The following is a 26,106-nucleotide window of genomic DNA, read 5'->3' on the forward strand; positions in this document are numbered from 1 at the left end:
TGAAAAATCCAAGTTAGCTTACGCATAGCCGCCTACGCATCCAACAGTTTCCTCATGAAAAGCTCACAATGGCTTTTCTTTTTTTTTTTAACATCTTTATTGGAGTATAATTGCTTTACAATGGTGTGCCAGTTTCTGCTTTATAACAAAGTGAATCAGTTATACAAATGTCCCCATATCTCTTCCCTCTTGCGTCTCCCTCCCTCCCACCCTCCCTATCCCACCCCTCTAGGTGGTCACAAAGCACCGAGCTGATCTCCCAGTGCTATGCGGCTGCTTCCCACTAGCTATCTATTTTACAGTTGGTAGTATATACAGTGGCTTTTCTTGATACCCTTTGCAGAATCCCAACCTGTGAAAGCTTTTGAAGGTTGCACACAGCAGCAGGGAGAGAGAATAAGATGCCCACACAGCAGAGCTTAGGAGGGCTCCCTGCTGAACCGCCAGCTGTGGGGCAAGCAGCCAGCCAGGGAAGGTACCATTTAGGATGGAGTGTTCCTCATTTTCCCAGCTGGTCTAGATGGGCTCAAAAAGAATTTAAATTTAACCTATTTCAAAGCACCGAATGATTATTTTAGACCATGAGACCAGATGCTATACTTTCATTATTTTTCCTGATGCCTCTAGTTTTGGCTAAGAATCAAAATAGTTGTCAAGGTTGTCTTAAACTTTCTAAACACATATAATCCAAAGCTGCGTGTGTGAAGTGTCTCCAGAATCTTTTATTGCTGCTTTTAAAATTTCCCATAGACACTAACCCATACTGTTGCACTCAAACACATTTCTACCACAAAAGATTAAAAAGTACTTAAGAATATTTTTTATTCTACTCTGTATCAAGGCCATAGACACACAAAATGTTTGGATCACTTAATAAGTTATAACATCCCATGTTTTCATAGTAAGAACAAGGACATAAATGATCATTTCCTGAGTTTACAGTGCAATGTAAAATTTAATCTTATTGCTAATCAGACATCTTACAGCATAGAAATGTGATCAAAATGATCATTTGCTTTATCATGTCATAAAACACAAGAGCTTATTGTAGAACAGTGATACAGTTTAAATGGTAAGGAACTTTGTGATTCATAACAAAGAATCCTGTATATACTTGCCACGATTGACCTTCCAGGACAAATATCAGTAGTAAAATAAGTTACGGTACAAAATAAAGTCAACAAGGTATCTATAGTGAAGAAACATTTGGTTTCACTTAAGAAACTAAAATCTGGATTCTAGTTAACCTATATACAAAAATGTTCTTTTAAAAAACCCTAAGTAATCACAAATTTAGCTAAAACAGTTGAATGACAGCTCTTCATTATGCTGTAAAACTATGGATCTCATCTTTGGAAAAGTTCAAATCATGCAGCAACCTGAAAAACAAATAAAAAGCACATGTTTCTTAGGGAAGATGTTTAAAAATAAAGAAGTAAGATCAAAGTTTACCATCGTAACCATAGTATTTTTTCATTTTTCCTATTTAGCATGTGTGTTCTAAAAAACTCCACAATTATCACTTCTAAAAAATTAACAGTAATTCCTTAATATCATCTAATATCTAGTAAGTGTTCACATTTTCAATTGTCTCATAAATGCTGTAATTTTTTAAAGTTTGTTTGAATCAAGATCCAATTAAAGTCTACTCACTGTGATTGGTTTATATGTCTTTTGGGTATTTTTTGATCTGTAACATCCCCTCCATCTCTCTCTCTCTCTCTCTCTCTCTGTCCTGCAACTTATTTGTTGGCAAAATCATATTTTTAAGTGTTGAGTCTCCCACGGTTCTCATTTTGCTGCATCCCTGTGGTTTACTTTAATAATATGTTCCTTTTTCCTTTTATCTCCCAAAATTTAATAATTGGATCGAGAGGCTTAATCAGATACAGGTTCAATTCTTTTTGACAAGACTACTTCATAGTGCTCTTTCATCAGGAGGCACATAATACCGGGTTGCCTCTCTTTTTGGATGCTAACCACCACTGGTGATCTACGTACAGATCTACTAGTTTCATTAGGGACCGAAGTTGGTGATATTCTACTTCTATCATTCTTTATTCGTTTATCAGCCGAGGAATTCTATAAAGGATAACTTCTGCTCATCTATTATGTGGTTATCCAGTAGTATAACTCATACAGAAAAGGGAGAATAAATGCTTGTTTTCTTCCTCTTCATTCACCAGTTTTTGAAGTAAGGAGTTGATCCCCTAGCATTCTATCTTAATTTTCCCCCACTGAACAGGAGAAGCAGAAATACTGCTTAAGTATAATTCAACTTGGCAAATACTGTAAATGGAGACTGAAATCTTAAAAGTAGCTCTGTTTAAAATACTGCTGAAGGGAACTTCCCTGGTGGTCCAGTGGTTAGGACTCCACGTTTCCACTGCAGGGAGCATGGGTTCGACCCCTGGTTGGGGAACTAAGATCCTGCAAGCCATGTGGCATGGCCAAAAAAAAAGGAGGTGAAAAAATAAATAAATAAAATGCTGCTGAAAGTATAAACATTTACTTAGTACTCATTCTTTGTAGTCACTGTGCTAAGCATTTCACACGCATAAATATTATCATTTATTCCCTCGGATAGGCGAGTGCACTAAAGCTTAGAAGGTTTTGGCCCTAGGACACTTAGCTGATGATTGTAGGATGACTGTAAGTCGTGGAGCTGGGATTCCAACCCAAAGTGGCAGCTTCCAGAGCTGACACACACGTTCAGACAAAGGGACAGGACGGCACAGGAGTTACGAGGGCCAACGTGGTGCGGCACGCAAGCCTCTCGCCATCTGAACCCAAATAAAATAGCAAGAGAGAAAATTACCTAGCAAGTGTTAGGTTCAGTCATATACCAAATAAGGAAATGCAGGGCATTTAAGGCAGTCATATTTTAAAATCATCTAGAAACCCAATAGTGGCTATATCTAACCAAATATTTTAAAGTGTCATTTTAGAGTTAAATAAGATCAAGGTGATTTTTAAATAAGACGATCACTACCACTGGTTGTTCTTTGTGCAGAGTTCAACTCTTGGTCTTGGCTTATTTATGTTCTAGTCTTGATTTTTGTCTTGCTGTTTGGCTTTCTCTCACTGTGTTATCGATTAATGCTCACCCAGTTGCAGAGAATGATGGAAGATCAAAAGCTACAATGAGATGAACACTGCTTATTATGATATATTTTAAAAAAATTATTATATATTATGAAGCTTTGGTGGAAGAGGAGGTTGAATCTAGTGTCCCCAAAACTATCTGGCACCAATCTTGTGAAAGTGTCCACACTACCAGCCACTACCAGAGGCCATCAAGAGCTGGCTGTGTCTGACTTTTGTGTTCATGTCTAACTCTGTGCATAATCCAGGCCTCCGACGCTTCACCTGCAAGCAGATTAAACACTTTGTTATTATTTTCTTACGCTGTGACATACTACTGAAGTGCAGGTTCATATGAATAGGAAGAAATGAGAGCCACGTCAACTGCTGTTTATAGGAGGTCGTCATTTCACGGTGCTGGGATTCTCTCTCCTACCACGTTGCTACTCACTTCATTCCTTGTTCTGTAAATGGCATTGGCCCACAAATGCAGATGAGGACTTTGGATGTGTTTAAACTTCTTTTCAAAAATTCAGAAAGCAGAGCTGGTGAAATGTATCCCCGTTTGCCGTTCCATTCAGAAGTAGGTGCTGAGAGAACAAATTCAAGGTCAAATCTGGAGAAAAGAAACATTTTTTTAAAGTCTATTACATTAAATATATTATGAACATGTTTCCAGTTCACTAACGCATCTTTTTCTCCCCTGGAGAACAAATGAATGTATGAAGGTTGACACGCTTGCTAGAAAAGCACTAGAACAGAATGTAAACAAACATTTCGCAAAAACATACAGGTAAGTCCACATTTACTAAAGATAAACTTTTGCTACAGATAAGAGGATAATTTGACATTTTCTATTGAACTCATTAGAAAGAGAGCTCTAAAGGATCTCAGAGAACTCCACATTTTTGTTAATGATTTGCTTGTATAAAGCACAGCAAAGAGCAACGACCAGTGACATGTGCATTTTCATCTCTGACTCAAACCCCTCCAATGAGTCCTTGACCCCGATAACCAACGGCCTATCTGACTTCTTACTGTTACTGTCTTCATGGCTTCAACCTTGACTTACAGTATCCCTGTGCCACACCCAATGTCACTGCTGTGAATGGCACCACAGTCCGTTTGGTTGCGCAAATCCCGGGCAGAAACCCGGGATTGATCTGCCTCACCCTCCACGTCCAAATTCTCCCCAATCCTAGCTCCTAAGACTGTGCTCTGCTTCTCTCAGCCTCCACTGCCACACCCTGCCTGTTCTCTTTCTCCTTCTGTAATGTTTCTACCACGCCCCACTGTTCAGTTTCTTAGCTCAAGCATCATTTCCAGGGAAGCACTGCAGCCCCACCAGTCTGGAGCCCTTTCGTAATTACACGTGGTGTAGAAATGTTTCCCTTTTCCTCTTCCTTATAGCCTTTCTATCAGGCTGTAAATATGTGGCCACCAAGATGATTATTCTAGTAATGTCTACCTTCCCCATTAGACCAGAAACTCCGTGAGAGCAGGGACCATGTTTGCTTGGGTTATCACTGCACCCCTAGTGGCCATCACACAGGAGGCACTCAAACACTATGGAGTGAAACATTTCAAAGAAAAGAAAGGGTACAGAATTACAATCAGAAAGAAGCACATCAAACCAAGTCTCACAAGGGAACAACAGACCATTTCTTCCCACAGCTCGGTAATCTGTTAAGTGAACTGCTGATGAACAGCCATAGCAAATTCAAAATTCTAAGCTGTACCTGCTCCCTTTGCTCCATTTTTGTAAACACAATTAGTTCTTATCATTTTCAGTAGCATCAGATCGAATGTGTTTCTACATTTTCCACTTGAGTAATATGTTAATCTCAATCTTAAGAAAACGCTGAAGTGAATAATTTCTCTCGTGAGGTGGCCCTGGGAGCCAAACATCAGAACAGAAGCAAGACATGGTTGGAGCTGTGGTCCTCGCCTGGCTGGGCTGCAGCTGGGTAAATGCTCCCAAGAGCGGACGGGCCAGCACAAGCATACAGACCAGCTCAGGGCGCCAGCCGGGGCTACAGAACCCGTCCCAGCTCTCACCAGACCCAGCCTCTAGGGCTTATAGGTCCATCTGTGGAACAAGGTGGGAAAACTATATGCTCTCTTACAATTCTAATATTCTGATTTTATATTTAAAAACCCAACAGAGACGTGTTTTATTTCTTGCCTTCAAGGTTCCCATTTCACTTTAGAAGCAATAGGAATCCACCCTATACAAAACAGTACCCCAAATACTTTCTTTCACTAACATTTTTTCCTTCCCAGCACTTATAATTAAGATAGCATTACATAATTCTGGAATGTGATGTTTGTTTGCTGTTCCATGAGGGCAGAGTCCTTGCCTGTCTTGTTCATACTGTATCCAGGCCTGGCTTGAGGCAAGTGTGCAAAAAATACTTGATGAATGAATAAAGGAATTTATTTAACAAGAAGCCATATTGGTTAAAAACAAACACTATACTCAGAAGAACAAAGTCATATGCTGGCATCTATGAAAATTACATATAAAAATGTACGTGAATTTGTAAGGGCATTTTTCTGGGAAGAAGGTCTATAACTTTTCATCAGATTATCAAAGGGGACCCAAAAGCAGCTGTGGAACCACTATCTTAAGACATTTCTAATTATACATAGACAAGGCAATAAAATGTAGCAATTGCCTTGTTAAATTACGAATAAAAGATAGTCTCCTCTGCCTCTATTTCCAATCAGTCTGTCACTGGAATAAAACTGCTAAGATATATAAATCAATACTGGCGTCCTTTGTCATCTGAATAAAAATCTTAATTTTCCTTTAGTGAGATGCTTTAAAAAGAAAAAAAGAAAAAAAAAGCCTAATCAGTGGCATGCTTTCTGCAGGCATCTACTAAAGGGTGAAAAATAACTGTGATCCTTACATAACTGGTATAAATTCCTCATGTATTTTGTATTTATTCACATATTGGTCCCCTGGGTATACTTTTGGGTCTCTCAATGGAAAAAGTGACCAGGTGGCATGGATGCAATTTTCAGGGGATCGTTAGGAGGCTGCTATCCTGTTTATCTTCTCCTTCACAGCACTGGAAAAGAGCTTACACTGGAGCGGGAGCAATCCCAAGGTAAGACTCAAGAATACACGAATGAAGGATTTCTTATACCATATCAGGATACAGATGGTTACTGTGGATGGTTGCTTCTGAATTTTTCTGAAGGGCAACTTACTGTCTGAAGCATTTATAGCCTTGAGGCATGAGGGGATGCACTGGCAAACGTCCTGAAACTCCTTTCTGCCCTGTGATTTCAGAAATGCCAGAAAGGACTGGTACTCTTGAAAAGGTTACCTAAAAATAAATTTCGAGAATCCATAAAGTGCAAAGTAACATGAGAGAGAGAGACAGAGAGAGCGAGAGGGAGAGGGCTGCTTCTGATGAATGCCTATGAGGTCTAAATGTCAATGGAAGTAAACAAGCTTGTCCAAAAAAAATTACTTTAAAGTAGGCTGATAAATGACCTGAGATAAAAAAAATCTTGAAATATAAACATATGCATTCAGTCTAAACCATACGCAGAGACTGAAGTCATTCAACAACATATTCCCTCCTCCTCCAGGCAATCAGCTTCCCAGACCCACTCCTTCCTATTTCTTACACATACATATCCCTGCCTTCCCATTTTTTACTGCCACAACTCCAGGACTGGCCCTTCTATCTCTTGTTTAAGATGCTGCTCTACTAAGCTTACCCTCATCTATCTGGCACATCATTCTTATACTAGTTCTCCTAAAAACCCAGATCCAATCTCACAACTTCTTTGCTAAAGCTTCAGTGGCTTGTCACTGCCCACAAAGTAGTATTTCAGAGTATCTGGGGTCCCAGCTTTTCCTGGTTTCTCTAGCTAAAGAAAAATACTAGAATCTGCAGAAAAACTTGCTATTTGCTCATGGGAAAAACAGCTCACAAAATAAACAGCTAGGGGTTAAAAATATTTCTCAAAACGAATCTGATTAAACACTTGTGCTCCTCCAAATGTTAGTGGTCGTCCATGAAAACAAAAGGCTAACCTGTCAAATAAGTTTGGGACTACTGGGTTAAGAGAAGTTAAATAGATTTGTTCAGAATTTCTCAAAGCTTTGAATATGTTAAGTTCATATTAAACTTCAAGAAGATAACATAGTATACATTATTTCTCAGACTTATTTAATCATAGAGCCCTTTAGGGGGAACACATGAATATTTCAAGGAACACATTCCAAGAAACACACCCCTGGGACTTCCCTGGTGGCGCAGTGGTTAAGAATCTGCCTGCCAATGCAGGGGACATGGGTTCGATCCCTGGTCCGGGAAGATCCCACATGCCATGGAGCAACTAAGCCCATGCACCACAACTACTGAGCCTGCGCTCTAGAGCCCGTGAGCCACAAGTGCTGAAGCCCACGTGCCCTAGGGCTAGTGTGCCGCAACTACTGAGCCTGTGTGCTGCAACTACCGAAGCCCACGTGCCTACAGCCCATGCTCCGCAACAAGAGAAGCCACTGCAACGAGAAGCCCACGCACCACAATGAAGAGTAGCCTCCGCTCGCCGCAACTAGAGAAAGGTCACATGCAGCAACGAAGACCCAATGCAGCCAAAACATAAATAAATTTTAAAAAAACCCAAAAAACTTTGGGAACTGTATTCAATACCTTGTAATAACCTATAATGGAAAATAATCTAAAAAATATATATTTGAATCAATTTGCTGTTCATCTGAAACTAACACAATATTGTAAATCAACTATACTTCAATTTAAAAAACCCAAAAAAACACCACCCCTGGAGGAACATCTGGGAGGAACAGAGAGTGGTATAGGGTCCAGATTAGGGGCCCACAGGCTGGGGAAAAAGAAAGGCATTCAAGCACCTTATTTAACTTACTTGTGCTTCTGGAATCACTGGATTTTGCTGTCTTAAATGGGACTTACACATTGCTGGTCCCCAAACTGACACCAGAATATAGAAAAACTTTACCTTTCGAGAGGCTATTGTCAAAATGGATCAAGAGGCCTTGGTACACTTTGACTTAGTGATTCTTCTGGTGAATCTTTATCCTGCATAGTTAGAGAGGTACAGAAAAATTTGTACTCACTATGTCAAACAGTAGAGGGTTGGTTAAACAAATTATGGTATGAACTCAATGACCAAGTACAATGCAGCTATTAAAAATCATGGTGTAGTGTGAGTTTTCGCAACTAGCACAACTGGCAGTTTGGGCAGGATAATTCTTTGCTGTCCTGTGCTGTCTTGTGCAATGGAGGCTCTTAACAGCATTCTTGTAGGCTCTTAACAGTCTCTACCCACTAGGTGCCAGGGGAACCCCTTCCATCAGTTGTTACGATCAAAAATGTTTCGAGACATAAATGTCCCCTAGGGTGTCAGGGTGTCAGGCGGGGAGAAACAGAATCACTCCAGGTCGAGAACCACAGGTTGAAAGTATTCTATACATAGAATACACACAATTCACTAAAAATGTAGTTATAAACAGTATAGTCAGTATGGCTACATTATTTAAAAATACAAAACAAAAATGTATGCATTTAAGTGTATAAGTGCGTGAGTGCTTGTATGTATGTGTGTGTCTGTGAGAGAGAGAAGGAGAGAAAGAGAGAGAAAGAGAATGGAAAGATACAAACCATAATGTTGTTCCTTGGATGGTAAGATTATGGGTGATCTTTTCCCTTATATATTTTTCTATACAAACGTATTAATTTTATAAACGGGGAATATCAGCAAATCATCAAATTCTACTATTTATAGAAAACAATATGCTACTAACTTTACTAAAATAAGGTTATTATCTTCAAACATGACTGCTTTGAAAGGGAAGGAAAATACTTATTATATTTATATATTACAAAATGCCATCCAGAAGTCAATCTCATTGTCAAACTGTCCTGCACCTCAAAAAGAATTCTGCAAAAGCAGAGAACTCAGAGTGGGCGCATTCTACTGGGGGAGGGGGGAGTACCAGTGTGTAAGACTGAGTCAACCAGGCCTCATAACACTGCTCAGTAGTGGAGACAGAGATAAGTGAAATCTAATTTGGATTTCAGTTTACATAGTAATTAGCTACACCTGCTGCTGTACATATTTACCTTCTACTGGAGTTAACAGTCAAGTGTAATAAAATATTTGGATAAAATTCAGGCAAACTAACTTTTTTTTTTCCGTTGAAATTTTATGCTTAATGACATGAAAAGTGAATTGAAACAGAAACATCCTACAAGAGTACAAATGGTCTACCTATTTTCAGCAATTCTGTTAAGTTTAGCAACATGGGAAAATGAAGAGATCCATTCCCTGGATTGCATGAGAAGATAAGCCAACACAATATCCTGTTCCCTGTTATACCCCCATACAGGCACCTGGGAGACGCTCACAGGAAATTCATGAGTAAATGAAAGTTACAAATATGCTAATTCTGGGCGAGGCACCCACATCTGCTATCTCATGGCCCCCACTCCCAAACAACCCTATGACGGAGATATTGATGTCCTTGCTCTACAGATGGAAAAACTGAAGCTCCGTCAGATCAAGTGACTTGCCCGAGGTTAATAAGGTTAATAAGTTTCCATCATACAACAATGTTTCAAAGAATTTCCTTTGCTAACTATATTATTTGGATAAACTCTGAGGACAAGCACAGCATGCTTGCTGAAAATGAAAATATTAGATAATACACCAGTCTCAGTATACATTTTTCCTATCCCTCCTTGTTCTGCAAAGGATTGAATGGAAAGCTGTGTCCTAATCCTACAGAGTAAGGTATTTCATTTGTTTTAACTATAGAACTTATGTTTTTTAATAGTCACAATCCAATAATAATTTAACCAAGGAGATGTGTTCAAGTTTCACATTCTGCCATCAGAAACTTTATTACTAAAACGAGCAGTGACATAGGAGAGTCAAGATGTAGGAAAGCGTGGTTTAACAGATAAAAAAAATTAAGCCTTAAATGTTAACTAAATGACAGATGTGACAAATTAAAACTACCTTATATTAAATTTGAAGTTTCACTTTCCTTCTATGTATGGGACTCAACAATTATGCTCTGAATGAACAGTACTACCGACAGCCATCAGTAAACCTTTAAGACTAGGTTTCTCCTCTATCTGCATAAAACCTGAGAATATGGAAGGTTCCTGATAAATGTTCCAAAGCCACGTACATACACAAGGCCTCTGTGTTTCCCAGTGAGGGTCTGACCCCAAGGCCTTTGTGTTTTCCAGTGAGGGTCTGACCCCGAGTCTCCAGGGGGCACAGATTATCCGATGCTGGAAGTCAGTGCCAGTAGAGGGCCCCCAGCAAGGAGGGTGTACCTCCAGAAAGTGGAAGGAAAGGGAGGGGGCAGAGAGCGCACAGGAGCAGGAGCAGGCAGGTGAGAGCCGGGAGAGAGGGAGGGAGCAGGAGAGAGAGGATAGAGGCAAGCCAGAGGCAAAACACTCTCACCTCTCCCAGCAAACTGGAGCGTCTCACTCACTTAGAGCCAGTCATCCAGAAGTGAAAAAAAAAAGGGCCCTTTCCTCATCCTCAATCCTGCAGCCTATGCAATTCCACCAACCCAAATTATGTGGACCAAGCAAGACAAAACAAAACAAAACACACAGGGGACGTTGTTAAAGGGCACTTCATATTCAGAAGCTGTCAACACATGCCTTTTTACCAATTCTTTCTTTTTTTTTAATTTTTTTTAACTTTTTATTTTATATTGGAGCATAGTTGATTAACAACGTTGTGTTAGTTTCAGGTGTAAAACAAAGTGATTCAGTTATACATATACACGTTACTTCTTATGTCGAGTTTAACATCAATGGATAGACTAAGAGCACAATGTCTGTTCGCTGAAATAATAGTAAATGAATTTTTCTTGTACAATCAAACTATCTTGAAGAATACTATGTCCCAAAACTGCCAGAAATACTTTTTTTAAAAAACCTAGCTAAGAAAGTGTAGCTATGTCTGCTTAAAGTCTTTTAAATGCTTGTTTAGGAAACAGGAGGTCAAACAGTCAACACAAGAACACATGTATACAGAGGTCCTTCATAGCAGCAATCCAAATATCTGAGGCAGGGCTTCACAATTTCCAAGCATTTACACTATCTTCTCTAGTCCTCACAACAGGCTTATGAAGTAAGTAGGAAAGATGTCATTATTCTATTTTGAAAATAAAGGGACAGGCCCACAGAGCTACGTAATTTTTTAATACAGTTTCAAGCTAGTAAAGGGTAGACTGAAAACCAGAATTTAGGTCTTTAGGCTTTTTGATAAATGCTGCTTCCGATTTTCTACTTTGAAAATTAGTGAAAAAGACACTTGAAAAACCCAGGAATTTGTATTTCTTTAAATTATGCTCTAAATTGCCATGCAACTACTGAAGTATAGTACATATTCTTAGGTTTATGTTTTAAGTATGTAAGAAAACACTTCGATGATTAAATTCAGGTCGTCCTTCATTTGTGCAAATTATTTACTAAAAGAGAAAGAGGGGGAGGATGGGAGACAACAGGGAGGAAAAGACTAGAAGGAATTACGGCATCACCTTAGTGAGGATATTCAGAAAATGTTCAGAAGAACCTGGAGCCCCTGGGACAGCTGAATTTCTGAGGTCTTTAACTTTTAAAATGTCTGGAACTTTATCTCCACCATACTCCATACTGTCATAAATACTTAAGTCAGATATTTTGTATGACTTATGACGTTCTGCAGTTCTTCGAAATAGTTTTTAATGATTACAAAAATGCTTCAGAAATATGACAGCTTGTCCAATTCATTCTTCTTCTGAGAATTTTGTTTTGAATTTCCAACTGCTTTCATATCTTTTTAGGGGAGATGGGGCATATGCGTGGTTAAATTATCTCACTTCCTTGGACTGTGCTAGGGCTCCTTTTTCAATGAAACAAATTGCCACCTTGCTGTCCTTGCTGCCTCATTTTACCACTGAATTCAGCCTGACTCAGACTTTTTTCTATTACCTATACCAGCATTTCCCAAAGTGTGTACTGAGGACCACTAGTGATATTTAATACGTGTTAATGTAAACGAACAATAATGAAGAGAATCTTGCTAAACAATGCAGAAGGAATCCCCTTCTTGGAAAGTCACAATGGACATTGGTATAGTAAAGGCTCTAAGAAATCCTGTAGTAAAAAAAAATGCTTATTTTTGCTTATCCTATCTCACCAGATTTATTTGATCTGTCCCCATTATAACAAGAAAATCTTGAATTACCAAATTGGCTACACTGGATCATTTTCAATGAAACCTAACTCAGTATAAACAACATAACATAAACATAAAGCCCAGTATATATTTTATTGATACATATTTGATGTCACATTGACCTTATCAAACTATTTCTTTGGGGGAGGTGTACTAACATTACTTAACATTACTTACATTTAGCTTTTTTTTCCTTTTTTTAAAAGAGAATTAGTGATTATTTTTGTTTGAAGGAGTTTCCTGGTCAGTTAAAAATTCCAACCAAAGGAGGCAGGGTATCAACTGACTAAACCTGTATGAATATTTAAAAACAGAGCTAGTACCACTTTTATACCTTTTATCCTTAAATGATAATTTCTCCAATTGGCTTCTCCAAATTATGTCATCCTCTGTTTTATTGAAGAACATCAGCTTCACTTTCCTTAAAAGAAAAAACAACAACAACTCAAAAAGTACTATTTCGATTATAGAATTAAAAATATGCATGAATGGAAAGTCTAAAAGTGAACTAGCATGAATGTTTTTTTAGTGACAATTAGGTAACCAAAAATATCAAAAATAAAGGAATCAAGTAAATAAAACAGTTTTGAGTGGAGGAAGAAGAGTGAGAAATGATGACTGAGGGATAACATGTCTGTCAAGGTCCACTAGGTATTTAATCGATTTAGAATACCTTCTACTAATCTAGCAGTCTTACAAGGGGTAGTAATTAAAGACAAAATGACATACCTGAGACTGGGTATATTAGTCAAAGCATAACTCAGTACTTTAACCATTGGTGTGAAGTCTGTTCCCGCTGTCAATAAAAAGAGATCTTCCAATTCTTGGAACTGGGATATTTTAAAATTGCCCTTGGGATTGCTTACAGAAACATAATCTCCTAAACAATGAAATATACATAAAATCAGGAAAAAAAAACTGAGACTGTTAACCTAGCTGAATTAAGAACACTAGGAGAAACAGGTTGCATAATTATCAGACTACATCTCAATTTTTAAGGAATGTAAGGGGTTTTGAGAATACTCATTAGGCTCCCAAGTATGTCATTATACTCAAATTATCATAATCAAATTAATAATCAGATTTCATTATACTCATTTCCCAATATTATTTTCCCAAATCAACTGGAGTCTCTAACATACAAACTACTGCCAAGTATTTAACTACAAATTATCAATAAAGGCTTGATTGCTAAAGTAAAACTAGGCACTTCAAAAGCAGAGTCCGAGTATACCTGTCTTGCACAGTATAGGGTGGAAAATACATATTCACTACTTACATACTGATTCTTAACCACAGTAATAAGCGTAGTAGGAGAGAAAATTGAAATAAAAATGTATTCTAATATCTTATGTTGTTAGTAAATGTGCTAACTTTGCCTCCATCAAATCTCTGAAAATACCTATCAATTAAAACAAGAGCTGTTCTGCATTTAATTTCCATAAAGACAAAACAAGATCAGAAACCGTACTTGGGGCATGCTACTTACAAATTTTCAATCAAAACAGTTGAATAAACCCTTTTCTGCTATGCAGTTGATATAATTGCTATGTACCACTCATATAAGAGAACTGTCTTTAGGACTTTTCAGAAGTTTTCAATGTAACTTTAAAAATAAAAAATAAAGCTGACCATATTTTAAAAACAATTTCAAATGCTCTGGTTTATTTTTAAATGTTTGGATGCTCATAATTTTTCCCTTTTTTGTCCATGGCAGGATAGTAAGAATGTTGTAGTAATTGATGAGTTAAACATTAGAAAGTAACAGAAGCTCCTTGTTATAGTTTGAAAGGGACCATAAGATCAGAACATCCTCAAGAAAAAGTCAGCTGGTTGTTTACTAAAGCAGCCTCACAGAATGATATTAACTTGATAACTTTTGTCCACAGTCCAGTCCTTCCAATGTCATAAAATTGATTAGACTCAGGCAAGGACTTGATGCTAATCAAGTTCACAAGAGATTAAAGCACACATGCCAGAATGGCAATGGATTTTCAGCCTGACTACCTGCATCTAGTGACCTGAGCATTACTTGCCCCATCCAGGGCATCTCATTCCCAGTATTGGAAGACCAAATATTTGGAACATTTGGAAGGGCAAAATAATCGTTTAAAAGTTACTTGATGAGCATGGAATTGAAACAAAGAAGTGGATAATTTTATAGGGTAGCTCACATAGGCCATAATGAGACTTCATGAGTTACCACTGCCATGCCAGTGTACAACCCTCTAAGTGGCACCAGTATCTGTGCCATGACTGGTTCCCCTAGATGAAGTTGAAAAAACACTGATCTTGCTATTTTGACTTTCCTTTCCCATGCTCTATGCTGACTCTCCACGCTGCTCTCTGTTACGCAATCTCTATGGACAGGTTATAATACCATCAGTTAAGTTTCCACCTGCTATATTACAATCATGTTGTCAGTCCTTCACAAGGTGATATCACCTTCACTAGATCTGTAGGTTTTCCAAACTTCTTTAGGTTCACATTTATGTTCAATATTTTGATTTATGTAACCAAAGATGACTCATCACATCTATTATATGTAGACTGCTGAACTTAACTTTCAGACAGCAACAAATTTTCTCTATTTCCAAATTTTAGTGATCTACTTCACTTGATATTACTGCTAATACTGTCTTAAAAGGGGAAGAGCTCTTTTATTGTTAGGCAAAAGGCAGTGAAAAGTTGAAGACACAGAAAAAGGAGTAGAAACAGGAAGGGGGGGTGTCTCTAAATATTAGTAGATTTCATTATAGTCCCTTTGTTAATTCTTTCAAAGTACTTTTATTGAGAGCCTGTTATGTGCTAGCTGCCCTGCTGGGTATGGGAAATACAAAGATAAGACATATCTATCCTTAAACTCAAAGTCCTGTAAAGAAGGAATATTATTTATTCTTATCCTAGATCAATGAACAAAGTGTTAGTTACCGAGGGGTTCAGAAGAGGAGGGAGGCTTCAAAAAGTAAGTGATATTTTAAAAAAAAATTTTAAAAAAGGTACTTGACAGGTAGAGAGAGGCATTCTAAAAATCTCAAGCACCTAAGAATGAGGATGACAAACTTCTGGACTGATTAAGTCCTCTTCATGGCCTGCAAAGACTTGGGTGCTTTTTCCAGCTTCACCTCTCACTATACAAAATACTTGTGCTATTCAGGTAATGGAGACCCATCCAAGGCGTCAAAGCTGCAGAGCAACATGATTAAATCTATCATCAAGGCAGTATGGAAAAAGAACTGGAAAATGCAGATTAATAGAAAGATACCAGTTAGAGGCAACTGTGAGAGACCAATTACAGATTAAGAGAGAAATGATGAAGGCTTGATGTAAGAAGGTGGCAGAAGGGATAGAAAAGAAAGATTAAAAAGTCACTGAGTGGTAGACTCAATAAAACTTAGTGACTGACTGGATTGGGAGGGAGAAAATGGGAAGACTCAGGAATGACTCGAGTCTCCAGATTGGGTCGAGGATGAACAGTGATGCCGCAAATAACAGATGAGGAATATGAAAGCAAGGATAGGTTGGTGGGACTAAGAGAACACGACTTTGGTTGCAGACATGATGAGTTTAAAATATTTGACAGACTCCCACAGGGAAATAACTAAAAGAAAGTATAACTTGTGATCCAATCCAGAACACAATCTAGGTTAAAAAAATATATACTAACCAATCTGAAGATGATCAAGCTCTGGCGTGAAGAGTCCAGCAGGGTAGATTTTGATCAAAAAGTAGATGTATTTATTGTTGGGAAGAACTGGTTCCTTGAGCTCTGAGAATAAGGGATCAGATACAGGTGTATATGGCTTCACAATTTCAGTACCTGGAAAAAGTCACAACAAAGAAATTCAAATCTGAAAATCTAAATGAAGATGAAGCATACAAACTTTATGATGCTATCAGCATATATTTAAAACTATACACTTAATGTGAACTTAATTCTATGTTCTATATGTATGTAGTACATGTATATATACCCTAAACCTATGTGTGCTGAGATAATTTTAACAAATCAGTAATCTACCCATAATATAAATAATCTGTTTTTATTAAGCGTGGCATAAGGTGATGGGGTTTTATGTTAATAAACTTAGACAACCATCTACACCATCAGCATGTAAGCTTTGTAATAGGCCACAACAAAAATGGCATTAAAAGTTTACACAGAGATGCAAGAAGGTACTTACATAATAATTTTAATTATACAACAAATTTTTAAAATATTTTATTTTATTTTATTTATTTTTTATTTTTGGCCTCACCACATGGCATGCGGGATCTTAGTTCTTTCTCCGATCAGGGATCAAACCCGTGCCCCCTGAAGTGGAAGCACGCAGTCTTAACCACTGGACCACCAGGGAAGTCCCCATACACCAAATTTTTAACAATGGATACCGATGGCCAGTGGGATCATTTGAGTTCCAGGAAGGGAAGAATTTCACTTTTTACTTTATATATTTCGAATTGTTTTAACAATTTAATATTTTATATATTACTTTGGTAACTGAAAAGAATGTTAATCCAACTACTTCTAAGAATATAATAATAAAAAACAGGGTAAAATTAATAAGAAGTCATATTTTAGCTAGCCAAATTCCAAAGAAAGAGGAGTCACCACATATTTGAAAGACCAAAATTTTATACATGGTTCCATCACATATACAAAAATTAATCTATGTGTAAATTATAAGACATTGACAATAACCACACTGGGGGAGATACCAGCTATTGAATGATAACGTGGCATTAGTGATGATGGAGAGAAAAACTGAACAGTGCCGTCATAATAGACCATATTCACCAAATCCTGGCTGGTAGTCTGTGAGGCTGATTGCTGGAAAGGCTAGGAGTGTTATCTTCTGCAGTTTCAAAAGACTAAGAAGATGTTAGACATCAGTAAGAAAGGTATTTAAAACAAGTAAATGAGGTAATTTTAGGATGAAAATGAGGGAAAAAGAATTTACACAGTAAGGAATATGTTTACAGAGCTTCTTATACTAGTGGCACATGCAAGGAAATCATTTATAATCATCCACTCATTTTCAGGTTTATAAATTCAACTTCCTAAATGACAAACCTGTTAAGTGGCTAAATAAGAGACGTTAGTGTGTGTTTCTGGCAGTTGTCTTCACGGAAGACCATCTGTGTGCTCCCTCACCTCTTTCCTCTAAGGCTTTGTTAGTAATAAATTACAGTGCTGGTGGCACTACCTCTGTGACGAGTGATAACTTCTTTGTTCATACAGTGATGCAGCACAGCTATAGTTCCCACATGTAGGATCACTGCATCCACAAACCTAGAATCTGGCTATCACTAAGTCTAGCTGCCCAGAAACATTTTATTTATAACCTAAATGGGCGCTTCCTCGAGAGATTACTACTGATTCCGAACTGCTTATAAAAGAAGAAAATGTTTCCGCAAAGCCTCTGCTTGCCTTACCTGTAATAGTTAGCTTGAAGTAAACATGTTGCCCCGTTGGCACCTGAAGATGTATGCTTGGTGGCAGCATCAAGCAGAAAAGCTTCGTATCATGAGTCACATCTTCCTTGGAAATTAACTGGCACTTTCTGTAGTACAAACCTAGAAAGTGATTCGTCTTCTCTTAGTGATGAATAAATTAAATAAGAAGCACTCTCAGACCTACCACGCGAAAACACAGGCTCTGCTTTGCTCTTTAGTGAGCTTGAGTTTCACTAACAGGCCTATGACATTTTAAAAATTCATCAGTATTTTGAAAATCTTATAGTGTTAGTTTTTTCCATTTTGTTTCCTATGATATCCATTTTCTAAAACCTGTAAGTACTTCTGTAATTTGAAAAATAAGCTCTATAAAATGAGTGTTATTTTCTCATATCTGTTGGTATAGCATGTTAAAACCATTATAGTCTAAGAAATTAAAGTCTAGTTTATTTCTTCTTAAATGTACTTTTTAAAATAATTCCATCCTTTAAGCCTATAACAGCTATATAATTAAATTGTAGATGTGAAAGATATTTGATAATCAACAAAGCTCATTCTAAATTCTTTTCTTACAGAATGGAAAAGTCCTGAAACTCAAATATTTAAGGTTTAACAATACCAGCACTATTCAGTAACTTAGAAATATTTCTTTGATAAAGGCAGGAAAAATATACATTCTTGTGTCCCTGTATATGTGAATTATATATACACAAACAAAATTCATATGTATATGAATTATAGAACATTTCAATGGTCAAAAAATGATTAAAACAAAAAATAAACTTAGGTTTAAGGGTGTAAGTTCTGATTATCTGGAAAATTAGTTTAAGTGAAAAACTGAAGATGCCAAGTTTGTGGTACTAAAATACAAGTAAACAAAAGGAATCAAGTATTTCTATAAATATGGGAAATATTTGAAATTAATACCCTAAGCTCAGGAAATATTATTTGTATACAGAGAAAAATAATACCACTTGGATTGGAAGATCTTGTTATAGAAGTTCTGAAAGCATGAACATTTTCACTTGTAAATTTTCTTTCGGATGTAAACAGCATGCCAGAGTAGACTTTGTTTCATAATTTCCTCTCTTTTGTAAAACAGCATTTACAGAGATGTCAGGAATTAATCCTAATAAAGCATCTTATTATCCTAATTATGCTCTTTTTTTTTAACCTAAAAATATTTAAGTAGGGGCAGAAAGATTTACTCCAGACCTTAGGATGTGAAGGTCCTACATCGAATAATCAATGGTTAGTGGAAAACTAAAATTCACATAGAATCCTAAGAAATCATTTTGGCCACAGTTTCATCCAATTCTCTTCTTCCCTTGTCCCTCTTGCTCCCAAAGACCCTGGTCACTAAATCTTTCCATCTATCACCATGGTAGCTCGGTATGCACATAAACTTAAGAGTGCATCGTTGCCAGGGCAAAGCTTAGACCAGATTACAGCTAAGGGTACCGTCCCAGAGTTATCCCGGAACGCCTAATCCAGTACTGGACCAACGAAGGATCAAAGGACCTAGGCTCACCCCCAAGAAGAAATGAAGGTTCAAATGATCTCCTTATCCCTTCCTCTAGACCTTCCTGGGACCCAGAGTGGTAATACAATATGAGACCCCCATCTATATGTCTAAATACGTGAAAGTTATAAATCAGACAAATAACTGCTAAATAAAATATATTCTACGCTGTACCTTGAAATATACTTTCATAATGTCCTAGAAGGCTAGGTTCGAATTCAGGATTCTTGAACTCCTCAGAGTTCCACGCAGGAAGATGGTGGAGGGATGAGAGCTGCACCCCCTTGACTGCCTATGGCCTGACCCCCCTCTTCTCAGCCCCACTGTCTGACCCTGAGTGGAGCCTTGTGCAGGTGTGGGCGCACCAGCCCATATGTTAAGGCTCATCTACTTGCTCTCTCCATAAACAGCCTTGGCCACTTCTTGGACAGAAGCGGTTTTGGGGCCATTTGGGCAGGGAATTCTGGGGTTCCAGATACCTGGAGGGCAGTGGTGAAGGAAAGAGCCTGAACTCCAGGTGGATAATTCTTCATCTTACACACTCATCCTGTGGGAGCAGTGCGGCTGGAGGAGAGCCCTTGTATTTTCCTCCAAGCACGGAGTCCAGGGCAGGTGCCCCTCCTGACAATTTCACCTCTAGCCTTTACCAGAAAGGATTTGCTAGAGTAAGTATGCACCTCTTTGACTATACTTAAAACACAAGGAAACTCTGGGTTCCAGTGATTGACTGGCTTTCCTTGTTAGAGAATTAACACAGTATTCCGGCTATTTAACACCACTGAGATAATTTCAACATCTTACTAATAAAATAATAAAACTGCCATAATTTCACAAGAATGTGCTAACAATAGGTTCTAAAAGTCTTAAGAAAAATTTAAGAATGTTTTCGTCTTTCAGTTGCACTGAGGAGAGAAGTATCACAGGCATGGACCTGAAAAATGGCGGAAAAGGAGTATAAAGCGGCTGCACTGACGACTTCAGTCTGGATAATGCCTGTATTGAAGTGTCAGGGTTTTGGTTTTATAAGCATAATTATACAAGAAAATGAGAAACTGAAAATAAATATGAGATGGTGAAACAAAAACATAAGACAGAAAACTGTCTGCCCAGAAACCTCACTTCTTTTTTTTAATCTTTATTTTTTTATTGAAGTATAGTTGATCTTCAATGTTTCAGGTGTACAGCAAAGTGATTCAGTTTTACATATATATATATATATATATATATATATATATATATATATATACATTATATATATACACACACACATACACACACACACACACACACACACACACACAAACACATTCTTTTACAGGTTCTTTTCCATTATAGGTTATTACAAGATATTGAATATATTTCCCTATGCTATGTAGTAGAGGTCCTTGTTGTTTACCTATTTTATATACAGTAGTGTGTATCTGTTAATCCCACATTAACTTCTTTTAATAACATACATATAATATTGAGACATTCAGCGTAACACTGAAATGCTGGGGATAATATGATAATTTGGGTATCCTTTTTTCTTCTTGTTGAAAAGAAACTATAGCTTTCCTTCTAAAGAGTAGACTTTCACAGGCTAAAATAAAGACAAAGCTCAGTGGGAGAGAGACGTGAAAGAGAGCACTGGACTGGGAGTCCATATTGCCCTCAACCTGTCCTGCAGCTCCTTCTTGCTCCTAGTACACTTTTTGTTTTTCTGGCCATGCTACATGGCATGCGGGACCTCAGTTCCCACACCAGGAATGGAACCTGTACCCGCTGCAGTGGAAGCGCAGAATCCTAACCACTGGAATTACCCCCTAGCACACTTTTAAAGCACCTATCCACTCTCATTTTCCCTGCTGGAAGCAGGGGCTTACAGAAGTTAAACAACTTGCCCAAGATCACGGAGTCGCTTGAGAAGATGTGGGATGAGGCAACAAGTTATGAGAGTTTCTCGCCCCAACTCATAGGCCTTGTTCAAAAAGTTTGAGAATCATCGTTCTAGAACAGTACATCGTTCTTTAGCATCTTCCCCCTTATTTTAACCACATCAGTTCAAGCATAAATGTTTATAGATTATCCCTCCACCCTTTACAACTCCCTACTAACTATTTAGTGTCCAAATTAAGGAACCAGTTCAGCAAGTCACCATCCATCCCAGGTACATCTCTTCTTCAACATCCACGATTCCTACCGTTCTGGTCAACCACAGGTTTTCTTAGCACTCTTTACTACTTTCAATTACCTAAATACAGGTGTCCCCCGCTTTCCGAAATTTCCCTTTACGCCACTTATCTTTTATGAAAAAGCTACATTAGTACCTGTTTTTCCTAACTGAAAGAAATCCAAAGAGGATTTTCACTTTTATGAAAAATGGTGAAAAGGGAAAATAGCATTCAGCGTTTGTTTTGCAGTGAGCTGTTACGGAGGCAGCGTGCACCCCGAGCAGAGAGAGTGGCACCCCAAGCTCCTTCCCCGGGAACTACACTCAGCATCTCAGCATCAAGCCGCCATAACTTTGAACTGTGCCTGTGAGCATCTGCGCTTTGTCTCAGTTTACCTTGTGCATCCGTGAGCTAGATGTGTCCTAGGGTAACTGCTTTTTCCCTTTACACCATTTCCACTTATGAAAGATTCCACAGGAATGCTCTACTTTTGGATAGTGGGGAAACCTGTATGATTTACTTACCTCCTAATTTGCAATCTACCTTTACTCATCTCTTCCTCTAAGATCTTCCTGAACCAACATAGGGCAAGCAGTTAGTGGAACTACACACTTAAAAAATGCTCCAATGGAAAATAAATAACCCCAAACATCAATACTAACATCTACAATACTTAAAAATATACTGATACACATACCTAGATATGTCCATGCAGAAAAACCCACAACCTACAGCCATTCCATTCAATAGACATTCCATTTAGAATCTGGGTTATGTAAGGAGGGAAATCCAATATTACATTAACACCTTGGAAGAGGCTCAGAGCAAGACATGATATTGTCTCTTAGCTCAATTTTATCAGATGCCTGAAAGGGTGAAGACATATGTTGCTGCGACCACTCCTGTTTCTGGAACCTATTAAGGTTGAATAGAAAGACTGCACACTTGAGGGGCCTTGCCCTGTGAGACATTTTTCATATGATGTGGTGATGGACTGGAGAGTTATTAATGACTGAATGAGATTCTAGTAAAGCACCGGTTTCTCCTTAGCTGTGTATCATTTGATATAAATGGTTCACGGCCAGAGACCAGGGGCTGGGCTGTGAGATAAGAGAAAATCTTTATATTGGCCTCTGCCCCCGGTTCCTGGCACAGAGTTCCTAAAACTCTTATAATAACCTAAGTGATAAGAACACTAGGAGCAGGTCTTGTTCTTTATACAGTAGGTTCCCCCTTATCCATGGGGGATATATCCCAAGGGCCCCAATGGATGCCTGAAACTTCTGGGTTTTTCCTATATATATATACATATTATACAGTTGTAATTTATAAATTAGGCACAGTAAGAGATTAACAACAATAACTGATAATAAAATAGAACAATTATAACAATATACCATAATAAAAGTTATGTGAATGTGGTCTGTCTCCCTCAAAATATCTTACTGTACGAACTTAATGCCGTTTTCATCTTAACTAAGTACTTATCATGAACTGTGGCAGTAACTTTTGCAGTTTAAAGTACAACAGCAAAACTAGCACGGATTCCTTTTTCCTTCTTCACAATTTCACAGAGAAGATTTGTTCTCATGGTAGATCTTAGCAACCTCATAATTTGATTTTTTTTTTTTTTCCTTTCCTTGTTAAGACAAGAACTTTCACCCTTTCACTTAAAGGAAGCACTTTACGGTTTCTCTTTGGCATACTGGAATTGCCAGCATCACTTCCCTTGCGCTTTGGGGCCATTACTAAGTAAAATAAGGGTGACCTCAACACAAGCACTGTGATCCCGCGAGAGCTGATCTGATAACCCGGACGGCTACCAAGTGACTAATGGGTGGGATGCGCTGGACAAAGGGATGATTCACGTCCCCAGCGGGACGCCTTGAGATTTCATCACACTACTCAGAACGGTGCACAATTTAAAACTTATGAATTGTTTATTTCTGGAATTTTTCATTTAATATTTCTGGACCACGATTGACTGCGGTAAGTGAAACCTCAGAAAGGAACACCACAAATAAGGGGGGAACCACTGTATTTGTCTTTGACCCTCATCTCTAACACGGGATTCCTAATACCCTTGTAAATTCCTAAGTAATAAGAGAACCAGGAACATTTTTGTTCTCATGAGGTGACTCTGGGTGGGCTCCTGGATGAGCGCTGGTCACCAGAAAGACTCATCTATGATAGAAGTTTGGAATTTCCAGCCCCACGTCTCACCCTCTGGAGAGGGGAGAGGGGCTGGAAATGAAGTTAATAACTGATCATGCCTACGTGAGGAACCTCCATAAAATCCCAATAGCAGGGGGTTTAAAGAGCTTCCAGGTGGGCAAACACATCAACACTGGGAGGGTGACAGACCTCAACTCCCCACGGACAGACGTTCCTGTGCTCAGGACCCTCCCAGACCTTCTCTCACCCTCTGCATCTCTTCCGTCTGGATATTCACCTGTATCATTTATCATATGTGATCTACTCTAGCAAATTAATCAAGCCCAGGGAAGAACCTCCCACCTATAGCCAGTTGGTCAGAAGGACAGGTGGTAACCTGGGCTTGCCACTGGCGTCTGAAGTGTGTGTGTGTTGGGGGACGGGGGGAGGGATCATGTGGGACTGAGCCCTTAACCTGTGGGATCCGATGGTGTCTCCAGGTAGACAGTGTCAGAATTGAGTTAACTTGTAAGACACCAGCTGGTACTGCAAAGAACTGCTTGCTGTGGAGGAAAATCTCCAGGTATTTGGGACCAGAAGTGTCAGAAGTGAAGCGTTCTGTGTGAACAGTAAAGGAGACACATAGGAGAGAAAGAGAGTAGGGAGGAAGTGAGTTTTTTTCCTACACAGGAAAGAAAAATCTGAGTTTTTCCTTTACAGAATCTGTCACAGCTCATACAGCCGGGGTCAGCCTGATTTAGCCTCGCTGGCTGTCTGTTTCTGCCAAGACAGTGACCTTGATGAGCAATGAACTTGTGTGCAGGGATGATGGTCAGAACACCTGAGAACAAGCGGAGACTTCAATAGCTCAGTTGGTAGAGCAGAGGTCTGCAGAACACTTGAGAACAAACTATTTTCAAGAACTGTACAAATATCTAACATTTTTGACTATGGATAAAATAACTCAAACCCATGAAGTCACTAGAATACCTTCCTATGCTGAAGAAACAACAAAGTTTTAGTTATTATATACTTTTAAAAGTATTATATAATTGCATTTATTTTGCTGTTTTTAAAAATTATTCAGCCTTTTCACTAACTTTGGTAAAACTTCCACTTAACCTCACTTAGTATAGTTTTATCATCCTCACCCAAACCACTCTTGAATATATGAATAAGAATACGTTCATAACACAGCTTCAAACACTAGGATGATAAACGTGTATGGGCACACATTTTTCCGTATACTGGGGTAAAACCTAATGAAGCAGTATTAGTAAATTGACAATAAAGCATAGGATCCTTTCTGTTTTAACTATTACTGTTAAAAATATACCTAAAGTGGGCTTCCCTGGTGGCACAGTGGTTAGGAATCCACCTGCCAATGCAGGGGCCACGGGTTTGAGCCCTGGTCCGGGAAGATCCCACATGCTGCGGAGCAACTAAGCCCATGCGCCACAACTACTGAGCCTGCGCTCTAGAGCCCGCGAGCCACAACTAGTGAGCCCGCATGCCACAACTACTGAAGCCCGCGTGCCTAGAGCCCACGCTCCGCAACAAGAGAAGCCACCGCAATGAGAAGCCTGCGCACCTCAACGAAGAGTGGTCCCCGCTCGCCGCAACTAGAGAAAGACCGCACGCAGCAACGAAGACCCAACGCAGCCAAATATAAATAAATTAAATAAATTAATTAATTAAAAAAGACATAAAAAATTATTTTAAAAAAATATATATATACCTAAAGTGTATTCAGGTCTTTTACTACCTCACCTAGACTGATGTGAGCTGAATCCTTCTTTCAAAGTGAGGATTTTATAGAGTTAAATATTAGCATTAAGTTAGGAGAAAGGAAGCTCTTTCTCCAAGACTAGATTCAATGGGGCCCTTAGACAATGGGGTCCACATCATTTAGCAAGGTTGTCACTAGATTTGAACATTTCTGTGCTTATCACTTTTCCTCAGTTCCATAACTAATAATTCAGCCAACATTATACACTGAAGTGCCTGAACTGCCTGAATTCTAAGTTTTTAAACTTCTTCTATTCTATCTTTTAATATAGTAAATAATTTCTTACTCATTTGCAGCCTGCCCCATCTATTCTGTGTTTCTTCTTATTCAGGCCATTCTGCTGGAAATAAGAAGAAGACAGCAAAATGCCAAAGCATCTTACAGTTACTGTGCAAGCAACGACTTTACACCTGCTGGGCCAAGCAGACAATTTAAGAGAACAAAGCACAGTGAAGTTTCTATTTGCTATCCACAATATTTGTTTTTCTTTTCCAGTCATTCTGAATGCTTGTTTTAGGCAGCAAAGAAACATGGATGCACAGGCAAGGAAGGGGAGGGGAGGGGTGAGGGTGGTTCTTTCTACACCTGCAACGAGAGCTGTTATTCACTATGGCAGCAAACAGCTTGCCTGCAGAATCACAGGCTCCACAGAAAGCCTCAATTAAGTGACTGCTCACAGAGTGCTGACAAGCACA

General features: G+C 38.5%; 1 protein-coding gene across 2 annotated transcripts in view; it reads right to left on the reverse strand.

Annotated features, from left to right (window-relative positions):
* Positions 1–218: 218 nt before the first annotated feature.
* LOC309635036 (cytochrome b5 reductase 4-like) overlaps positions 219–26,106 on the reverse strand; it is a 41,633-nt gene continuing 15,745 nt past the window's right edge. For both annotated transcript variants that reach the window (XM_082405773.1, XM_082405772.1), the window contains 6 exons: positions 17,773–17,913; positions 16,004–16,156; positions 13,066–13,216; positions 12,671–12,757; positions 3,536–3,700; positions 219–1,379 (listed from right to left, as the gene is read on the reverse strand). In XM_082405773.1, the coding sequence (XP_082261899.1) occupies positions 1,325–1,379; positions 3,536–3,700; positions 12,671–12,757; positions 13,066–13,216; positions 16,004–16,156; positions 17,773–17,913 (752 nt within the window). In that variant the 3' untranslated portion in view covers positions 219–1,324. The remainder of the gene's footprint in view (positions 1,380–3,535; positions 3,701–12,670; positions 12,758–13,065; positions 13,217–16,003; positions 16,157–17,772; positions 17,914–26,106) is intronic.

Source organism: Balaenoptera borealis (assembly GCF_965194805.1).
Source record: "Balaenoptera borealis genome assembly, chromosome: 9".
Classification (NCBI taxonomy): domain Eukaryota; kingdom Metazoa; phylum Chordata; class Mammalia; order Artiodactyla; family Balaenopteridae; genus Balaenoptera; species Balaenoptera borealis.